Source organism: Osmia bicornis, chromosome 16 (genome assembly GCF_907164935.1).
Source record: "Osmia bicornis bicornis chromosome 16, iOsmBic2.1, whole genome shotgun sequence".
In the NCBI taxonomy this organism is placed as follows: domain Eukaryota; kingdom Metazoa; phylum Arthropoda; class Insecta; order Hymenoptera; family Megachilidae; genus Osmia; species Osmia bicornis.
In genome coordinates this window covers 8,219,575-8,229,571 of record NC_060231.1, presented here as the reverse complement: position 1 = coordinate 8,229,571, position 9,997 = coordinate 8,219,575, and the positions used below count along the sequence as shown (strand labels likewise).

Below are 9,997 nucleotides of genomic sequence, written 5' to 3'. Positions count from 1 at the left end.
ACATTAAATGCATACAAGTGAGAAATTCTGCATTGCGAGTAAAGAACGTGATCGTATTATAATTAATCATATTATTACGATACAGTAGTTTGACGATAAATATAAAAAAATTTGAATTTATGCGTGCAATACGACGTATTTCATTTTCGGTATGCTGCACTTCGCGAAAGGAAGCACTAGCACTGAGCTGAAACAGGACGTCGGTATGCAGAATAGAAAGAAACTATCGAGAGTTGATTGCTTTTTTTATCATGCTTTCCAAAAATTTGGATTTTGTTGTAATCTCCTCTCAAAAGTTTCGTACCATCCTTGAATAGTTGATAGCGGGACATAATTTTCGGTCGGATTTGGGGCCATTTGTGCTTGAGTCACAGAGAAACTTGAAACGTAATTTAAAAAGCTGGTAAGCATTTTTTGAACAAACTCCAGGAACGAATTCGACGTGGCTTCGGTCACAGAAGCTGCTAACTGTTCGATGGCTCCGAGAGGTTCAACCGAAACGCCTATTTGTGCTACGTGCGAAATTTTTCCCACCCCAAAAATTCCTAGATTACTATTCTCAAATTCATGGTTCTTTTTCAACGTCGATATCTTGAATATTGCCGAAGGTTTAACGTTTGAAATGTATCCAAGAAACTGCCAATTAGGTGGAGCAGTTGGGTCTGGCCAACTGAAATACACTGAAGGAGAAGGAAAAAAAAAAAGAGAAATTTAAATATCGGTCGGATCTCGTCAACTCGTTGATAGCAGATCTTATTAAATATGTACCTGCACCACCTGTCCCATCGGGAAATGGTATGGTACCTGTCAGAAAAACAACAATGTGATTGATGTTATCTGCATCAGGTACTGTTATCAAAAATTGATTTTCTCCTATTTGTTGGAAATCCGTTTGTACCTGAAAAGAATATTAACCCTTGTACTTATATTGTTCAGCATATTCATATATTATGTGTGTCTATGTATGTACTTACATTGTATGTGTACATATTATAATTAGTTGCACGATATAAAATAGAAAATAGAAAATAGAAGATAGAAAAGAAACGGCATATACAAGTATAAAGGTATTTATAAGGAAAATAAGAGAAAAAATAATTGCTGATTTACATAAAATTGATAGTTTAGCAAATAAAGAAATGCCAATGCATAGATCATTGAGTACCGAGTACTTACAAGTCGTCCAGATACAATTATACCGAGCATCGTTGTGCCGAGTCTAGATCATTCTAGTGTCTTCCTCGTTATCGCGTTATACCTGCCACAACAGTATCCAAACATTTACAACCGCGAGACTGTTTGTCAGAAATGTATACGACTGTAGGTTGGAAACTTGGTGTGGTAAGTTTCAACGAAATGGCAGATTTTCATGAAAATGTTGGATACATTTACCACGTTGCAGTTGGAGTAGTAACAACAAGAGCGTGATGATTGGTTATTGTCAGGATCACATAGACTATATAACTAAGTTTCAACTAAATACGTATGCAGCATTCTTCCTGATCAACGAACATCTTTAGGAATTGTTCGTTGGATGTTGGGACATTAAATTGGATGCATATCTGATTAATAAGAAAGTGAACATTTCTGGCACGACTCTTCAAGATTTTCAGATGACAGAGATTAGTTTTCTAGCTCACCCATGGATGGCGTCACTTGTCCATATGTACATTGATGTATGCATGTTTGTACATATATACATACATACATACAATGTCACCAGAGTCCATAACTGCGAAAAGACCAGTTTTCGTTCTTCGCGCATCTCCAGTGCGCATCTTCGCCCTGATTGGCGATACTCCCAAACGAAGTAGAAAGCGATTCGCGGAGAGCTCGCTACGTTCCCCCACCACCTTCCAACCTGCGCGTCGCAGTTATGGACTCTGGTGAACTTACTTATATACATATGTAAGTAAGTCCTTGCACAAAATCTTTTCCTTAATGAAAACAATGAATGAACAAGTTGGTTAATGCGATGTAAACAAATTAATTTTCAAAACATCTGAAGAAGAAAAAAAGAACCATAAGGGAAAAGAATAGAAACGCGTAAACGTTCATTTGGAAAATGTTTGGTTAATCCGCAAATACTTGGTTAATTATTGTAATAAATAAAGCAATGGAAAATAGAGAAGATAGCCGGCTGAAAAAGGAAAGAGGAAAAACATTGAGAAGCTTTGTAGAGAGAAGAGAAGGAGCGGAACGGAAGGGACAGGTAAAATCGGTAGGATGGAATGGAAGCGGTCGTTCAAGCGGTCACAACGCCCGAAAGCCGCCGCTTTATTTCCTTTTGTCTCACTAACTGACGCGAAAAAGGTTGAAGGCTAAGGATTCGAAGGTAACTCAGCTCGCGTTTTCTTCGTTGTTCCTCCTCGGTTATTTTGTTGAGAAGAATAGGTCCGGTAAGGTTTATGAGGATCGCACCGATCGGTGCGAGGAACAGCATGGTCAGGACGGACACTTTAACCACGTCGACAGCCAACTCGATCGTTCGACCGTTTCCTCGATTTCGAACTCGTTCGTACGCCATTGGTGCCATAGCCGCCTTAAAGTTTCGCAAACGACTAATCGCTTATATGTATGTATGTATGTACGTACAGTATCAAGTGATAGAATACATAGGGCTATTGAAAGGTACATGTAAACGCAGTACCTGTAGGGTGCCTTTCGGTAGCCAACAGACAATCACAAATAGCCGTTCTTTCCACGTAAACGGACTCCGGAAGCTGGCGAAGAGGATAGTAAGACTTCGTACCTGGTCGGTAACAAGGACAGGGGAATATGTCGAGGAATATGTATGTATGTATGTACAACTTACCGATAGACCAATTATGATGCACAATAGATGGAGGCTGAATCTAGACAAGGTCCAATTGTTAAAATTAATGTCGGCGCCGATTACTCCAACTAAGATCGGTTGCATCAACTGCCAGAGGACATAGGTCGCCTGCCGAAATGGAGCCGTCTGAAAGTTGAAAGACAAATGATCGAAAGGTTTACCTTTTTCCTGAAAGATAAAAGTGGCGAGCTATCGATCGTACCTAACTTACGTCGAAAGAATCGGACAAGATTTTCCAACCGGTGATGGCGATAAACGATAGAACCATGCTGGCCAAGAATCCTCCACCCGAGATGGATATTTCCGCCGTGGCCGTGGTACACATCAGAGAGGCAAATACCAGGCAGATGATGCGATAACAGGTCGCGTATTTCTAGCCAATTTTCATAGTTGATTGGGAAAGAAAAAGAAAAAGACAAAGTTATTCCACTATTCATCTATATTATATTATATTATATTATATTATATTATATTATTTTATATTATAAGACATGTATGGTACATATGTATACTCACGTAGCTACGATGTGGGAAAAAGACGAAGAAAATGCCTAAACAAAGACCCGCTCCGATTCCCACTAACGTGTCACGAAGGCCAGCGGGTACGTAAGACCACCATTCCGTTCTTTCTTGATCTGAAAATCGGTAACGGAGCCAATTAATCTAGTTAATTTAACTGAATGTGGGTAAATAAACAAAGATAGAGAGAAGAGGAGAGGGAATAATACCGTTGGAGAAAAGGTTGATGTAGCAGACGGCAAACAGAGAGATCATGTGCACGTTGTCGATGCAAGCAGCGGTGCAGAGTATCGCGGCGAGTCCTTTGTCCTCCCCGTAACCTCGTTCGGCCAAAGCTAGGACACAGTTGACCGTCACTACCGGCGACATGCAGGCGAGTATCGTTCTTCGTGCGGACAGGAATGGCAAATCAGAAATCGGAAATCGGAAATCGCATGTGGCGGGAAGGAAAAAGAATAGGTTCGTGACTCACCCGGTCATCAAAGACCAGCCCCAAGGATAGAATAGAACGTATCTACAGCACAGGGTAACTACAAGCATCTCCATCGTACAAGGTATGATGGCCAAGCGGATTAGGAAGATCGGGTTCCTCTTTAGGCTGGTGGTAGACAATTGAAGTCCTGCTCGTATCGCGACAAAGGTCAAACAAAAGGTTCGAATTTTAGCGGTGTTTGCAACACCGAGCTCCTCCTGGATGTTGTACAGTCCAGTATTGCGAACGATTAGACCGGCTAACAGCATCCCGAATACCGGAGGAAGGTTCAAGTACGGGATCGAGGATAAAGAGCGACCAAGGAAAGAGGAAAATATAACGAGAACGTAGAAACCGAAACCATCGTTGGTCGGCAGCATCGTATCGCCCAGTAGGAAATACAAGAATGCCCAGATGATCGCCACCATTGCCGCGTTGCTGGTCGTCGAGAAGAAATGGGCCCATGTCACGTGCCGTCCCAAGTATCTCGATACGGGTTCCGTTACCAGCAACTCTCGTATCACAGGACTACACACGGTTATTCGATGGCAACACGTCATATCATCTTGCTCTAGCTTCTTTGAATCCCCGTCCAAGTTGGAATTCGAATCCGAGTCGAAATTCGAATCCGGGTTTGCCTTTGAATGCCTGCTAGAATCTGTACGCTCTTCGGAATCCTCTCCTGACTCCTCCTTGCGTTCCCGCTTCCACAAAGCCATTGCTTCCTGTCCGTACGATTAGATTCTACTCTTTTTCCGAATATACATTACATATGTACATATGTATGTATATAACCTTTTCTTTCACCGTTTTCTTGATCGTTTAATTAATAACAAATGCGAATCGATTCGATTCGATTCGATTCTGGCCTCTTTCACATTGCTTTGGCCCGTTTCGTGGTAAGGACTGTTTGCGCGTTCGCCAATTGGTCCACCCTCGCCTCGCCTCGCCTCGCCTCGCCTCGCCACGCCTCGGTTCGTATGCCCCGAAATATTCCCTACTGGTATTATTTAGTCCAAGCTACTTTCATTAGCCAATATATGATAGTACTTTAATACGGCCATGTTCCTTGTAATTTCGAGAAAAAGTGTCGGGCAATTTGGAAAGGTGCCGTTGTCGGGTCTTTGACCGGAGCGGAGAGCACTTAAATCGACGGTATCGGATTTGTGTCTGGCTGGGAAAATAGCACTCTTGGAAAATGAATATCTATTTTGGTTGTTGAAGCGACGCAGTCACTCGTACCAATAGGTAGTAGTCGGACGTCAAGTGGATTTCAGGTTATTGAACCTGCTCATTGATCCTTTTCCGTGCACCGACACATTCGCGTCGTTACCGCGACCAGGTGAGCGCTTTTACCTACCACCGACGCGATCAATGTCGCGATTCGTATCGGTATCGGCATCAGCATCGGCCAACTCAAGGCCGATTTCTGCCACTTTTTCGCACCCTTTCCCTTACCTCCTGCATTTTCATTTTCAACGTTTCCTCGTCTATCTACATATGCGTTGCTCTTTCTTATATCGTTTCTTGCCTAAAAATGTTCAATTTTACACTCGAGCGTTTTCTATTTCCCCTTTTCTAGAGCAGAGATTCAAGTCGTTAAAACTCAACGACCACCATCGGTGTATGTACGCTCGAGAAAGTAGGCTCTCGTTGTAAAATGCAGAAATTCGATCGCTAGACATACCGACAGAGACATATATATATATATATATATATATATATATATGTAGATATACATATGTATATTCGATAGGCAAAGTCGAGTGGAGCTAGTCTTTTACTTTTCGTCACCTCGACGACTCAGTCACCACTATTGACGGCATTCCCGTTTACGGGAATTACGGGAAGAAAAAAATGACGTTACAATTATAGTTGAACAAAGCGAGATTATTTACGTGCATCTGTTGTCTGGTTGACGAGTAAACTGTCGCAATGCGTCGCGTCGTTCAATTCAGTTTGCACGTCGTGCACTATGCACGAATGTCGCGAGACAGCCATCAAATAATGAGAGGAGAGAGTGCAAACTAGTTCTGATTAATTATAAATTACACGTTAAATGTATCCTTTTTTTAGGGGGAAACAAGAGCAATTGTTTCGAAAGATTTGAAATAGGTAGCTTGCGCCATCGCGACGTGTATCCCGTCTGTCATGCTTCGGCTGTGTTCACCTCGCCCTATTCGTCCATCTCGCGTTTTCCTCGCCGCGTTTCTTTGTCCTTTCGTCTATCCAGCCATCATCCCCTCTGTTGTCTCCCTTTGTCTGTCCCTGTTAACGAAAGATTCTCTTTATGCGCCTCAACTGGTTACAGTCTCGATGCAACGCGCTTCCTACCTAACCACTAACCAGGGAACACTGTTTCCTATACGTACAAACGGCATATGTACATAGCAAGTAACTACGTAGTAGGAGGTTCGACATTCCTCAGCGTTTTCGATTTACGAATCTGGTTCGCTTAGTTTATCAGCGTGGATGTTGATTTTAACAGTGAGAAAAAGAAATAAGAGGAAAAGGAAAAGGAAAGATAGGGAGAGAGGAGAGGAAGGTTAGGGAGAAAAAAAGGAGCGAAAGAGGCTTTTCTTCTTTTGATGCGCCTACTTAGGGTGTACGACGGGTCCGTGTTTCGTGTCGTGTGCGCGTGGAAAGAGTACCCTCGAAACTGGCCGTAACGACCGGTAACCCCATCCTAAACGAAGCCTTAAAGAGGGAAGAAGGGCAGGGTAACCGTGTAACAAGAGGCTGTGCAAAGGGGTTGAAGAGTCGCGAAATCGCGAAACCATCAAGGGGGGAAGCACGAGCTACGTCTACGAGTACGACGTGACGTGGCTGTATTGTAACTGAAGAGTTTTCTTGCACTCGTCATCCGTCGCTCTTCAGGCTTGCACGTAAAACTGTTTTCCGCGACTCGTTCTGCCTCCGTCTGCTTCTCAGTCTGATCCTCATCGAACGATTTACCAATTTAACGTCTCCTTTTCTAGCGTCCCAATCGAAAATATTGACGGATGATAAGTTAAGGAACTAATGAAAAAGCACAGTACTGTTTTTACACCGCTTACAATCGGCACCAGTCGCTTTACACCTTTACAGTACCTTATTTTCTTCTCTTCCATCTTCTTCTCTCTGATACTGTAAATGTTTATCAGCGTGGTTTATCAGTATGTAGGTATGCCTAGTTTCCCTTCAAACAAACTCCAGGCTTCGCTTCGAGTAGCTTCCTTTCAGTTGTTTCCATGGCGACCGATATAGAATCATCGTGGCAAGCTTGGCAAGCTTGGCAACCTTGACAAGCTTGGCAAACTCGCAATGGATGTAACAAAGTTCATTTTCTCTTCCGTCATTTCCTTTTTTTCCCTTACTGCCCCTCTGCTGATTCATCTAATTTCGTGGCCAAACTCCCTTACGGTTATCCTCCATCTAAGTACCTGCCTCCATATTATCTATCTGTCCGTATGTCTCTTCGATATCGTCCTCTTTCCCTTACAGTAGAATACATAATAAGAGAGGCGACGACGCGACACTATTACTGTTATCTGCGTTTCCAGAGCAACGCAGATCGAGTACATCTCATACAATGCGCTCGTTTTTCAAGTACGCATCGCTATACTATAGGCTTACTTTGCTAGTCTGATAGCTAATTCGATTGACATAACGTAATTATCGGTCGCTGTTAATTAGTTCTCGTTTGCCGCAGCAACTAGAAACTGGGAAGACGAAATAAGGGCAACGTCGCCGGAATAATTTCAATGCGTCGCGTCGCATCGGCCGTTGCCTTTTTACCTGACAATCAGATTACTTTCAACGCGAATTGTTCTGTGCGGAATTCCTCCTTGAAAAATTAAATAAAAAGTAGAAGAAATTTGTATTGGTCCGTAGGAAACGCTTGGTTATCTTATCGTTACACGGATTCCAATCAATTTGGACGAGTATACTTGATCAAGGATGAAAATTTTCATACCAGATTCGACATGAAAAAGAGAAAAAGAAAAATGAAGTAAAGTTAAATTGCGTTCAGTCGATTCGAGTCGATTCGAGTCGATTCGAGTCGATTCGAGTCGAATCAGATGCAATTCGAGTTGGGTCGGGTCGAGTCGGGTCGAGTCGGGTCGGGTCGATATTCCTGGCTGCGTGTGTCTTTAAGGCGAGCTACCACACCGTACCTGCAACAGCTGGTTAAAGGGTCCGCTTCCATCATCCTTTGCTTTCTTCTTTTCTCCATTTTCACTGTCCGCGTCCATTTAATACTTACGATAAATAAATAAAATAAAATAAAATAAAATAAAAGAAAAGGAAACTTTGTTCTTTCGTTCGTATCGAGCAGAAGAATAGTAAGAAAAATTGAAAAATAAACACAAAACAGCTGGGTTTTTATCGATTTGTACGTAGATATTTTGAGCGAGTAACAAGCAAAACGTAAGCGTATTAATAAACCTGCTGGTTACGGTTACCGTTTCCTATGCGCCTAATAATGTGTGTCCTCCGTACGCGTTCGCTTTTCTTCCTTCTTCCTTTTCTCCTTTTCTCTCTTTTTTCCTTTTTTTCCTTTTTATTCTGTCAAGTAGGAACGAACATCGTGTCCAGTGCAGATAGCTGGTTCGTTATTCTTTTCCTTGTATGTATATCTACGGTGAACAACGAACTCGGTATACCTTAGGAATACTAGACAATAACTCTTTTGTCTATGGTTGAAGGCGCGTAGAGGAGGAATATTACAACGCCGCTAGATTATTACAAAGGTTGTCTGGTAAAGAAAACTCATGAGACGGATATCGTCCTCTCTGCGTCTCTGCGTTGGATACGATTCTTCAGCGAACCGCGTTTGCCGTGGTTCGAGTTTGCGTACTCGAAACTATTCCAACTACGCTTACACGCTTATTAACAGATATTTTTTCTTTGAAAATTCATCAACCCACCAGACTGTTTGCAACGTATTAGCATGGAGTAAATTTTGTTGACGTATCAAAATTAGAACCACGTATGAGTCGTCAAAGTGAAGAAGGTGAAGAAGGTGAAGAAGGGAAAAAGGGAAAGGGCGAGACAGGAGGGAGAGAACGAACCGAGATCAGACGGTCCAGTAGCAAGTTTCAGGATGAAAATTCTCCTTTCCGGTCTATCTTACCTTACCGTTTACGTCCATCTTCGGCTAGCTACTATAATGATAATGATAATGATAATCATTCTTAGAATTTTTTTCCGCGTTCAACTGCCAAAGGAAAATATTCGCTGATGATTCAACTAGTCGAAAAGTCATTGCTCTATGAAGGAAGACGATAAAAGTCATCCAACATGATTACACGGAAACATGACTGGATTCGCGCGTAGGTAGAGGTCTATGTCCGATTAACTGTTGACGCGCGAATAACGTACACGAACCATCTGTAATTTCTAAATCGATCAATATACATATCATAATGGCTAATTATTACTAAGCTGATGAAACTTGAACGGGCGTAACATAGTTTATGTTAGGAAGGGAAAGAAAGAAGGATCATTGTCGTATTTTAAGGAAAGACAGGATTCGATTAGATTCGATTCGATTCGATTCGAATTGAGCGTCAGTAAACTTTAGATATAAAGTTGGCGCGGCAGAGGTAGCGCCTCTCCTCGGCTAGGCAGTTCTTCTCTCTACTACTGCTATGTAAGTACTACACTACTACTACACTACTACACTCTAGGTTATAGGTGTGTATAGCGGTCGGGTGTTTGGCCGTTTTGCCGTTCGTTCGGCCGGTCGGTCGCGCGGGCGCACTTGCTTTTCCTTGCTGCTAAGTTGGCAACCAGTGGCGCGACGCGGTACGTAGCTTTGCGTTTGCCAGTCACCGACAAAGCTTCAACCTATACGCGTCCGCTTCCAAGGCAATTTGTAGCCGCGATCGGTGACGTTTTTTGCCATTGGAATTGAAATTATAGCCTTGACGCGCCAGCATAAAAGGCTATTTAAAGGATCGTTGGACGGAACGCGAGCGATTCTGACGAATAACATCCAAACATGTCGAGAACAGTTCTGGAAGTATATCGATCCGCCGACGTTCAGGTGAAGTGAATACGAAGAACGCGTAGTTGTGTAGAATTGTGTAGCGTCGTCGTCGTCGTCGTCGTCGTCGCCGTCGCCGCCGTCGCCGTCGTCGCGTCATTCCGCGCCATTCGGTGATTTGTTTTGACATGTGTGTGTT

The 9,997-nt window shown here is 42.8% G+C and overlaps 4 protein-coding genes across 4 annotated transcripts in view; 1 reads left to right on the top strand and 3 right to left on the bottom strand.

The window, feature by feature from the left end:
* Positions 1–32: 32 nt before the first annotated feature.
* LOC114880762 (protein OPI10 homolog) lies at positions 33–2,890 on the bottom strand. Its single transcript, XM_029197135.2, has 4 exons — positions 2,816–2,890; positions 1,177–1,258; positions 769–898; positions 33–680 (listed from the first exon to the last, which is right to left on the bottom strand). Exons 2-4 carry the CDS (start codon positions 1,204–1,206, stop codon positions 250–252), a joined length of 591 nt encoding a protein of 196 aa, XP_029052968.1. The 5' UTR covers positions 1,207–1,258; positions 2,816–2,890; the 3' UTR covers positions 33–249.
* LOC114880765 lies at positions 1,735–2,633 on the bottom strand. The gene has a single exon (XM_029197140.2). It carries the CDS (start codon positions 2,534–2,536, stop codon positions 2,246–2,248), a length of 291 nt encoding a protein of 96 aa, XP_029052973.1. The 5' UTR covers positions 2,537–2,633; the 3' UTR covers positions 1,735–2,245.
* Positions 2,871–7,272, bottom strand: LOC114880761 (sodium/hydrogen exchanger 9B1-like). The gene is made up of 5 exons (XM_029197134.2): positions 3,828–7,272; positions 3,565–3,740; positions 3,353–3,471; positions 3,039–3,209; positions 2,871–2,962 (listed from the first exon to the last, which is right to left on the bottom strand). The coding sequence occupies exons 1-4, from the start codon at positions 4,544–4,546 to the stop codon at positions 3,039–3,041; spliced, it is 1,185 nt and encodes a 394-aa protein (XP_029052967.1). The 5' UTR covers positions 4,547–7,272; the 3' UTR covers positions 2,871–2,962.
* LOC114880756 overlaps positions 7,265–9,997 on the top strand; it is a 23,512-nt gene continuing 20,779 nt past the window's right edge. The window contains 1 exon segment of the mRNA XM_046289110.1: positions 7,265–9,858. Within this exon segment, the coding sequence (XP_046145066.1) occupies positions 9,814–9,858 (45 nt within the window). The 5' untranslated portion in view covers positions 7,265–9,813.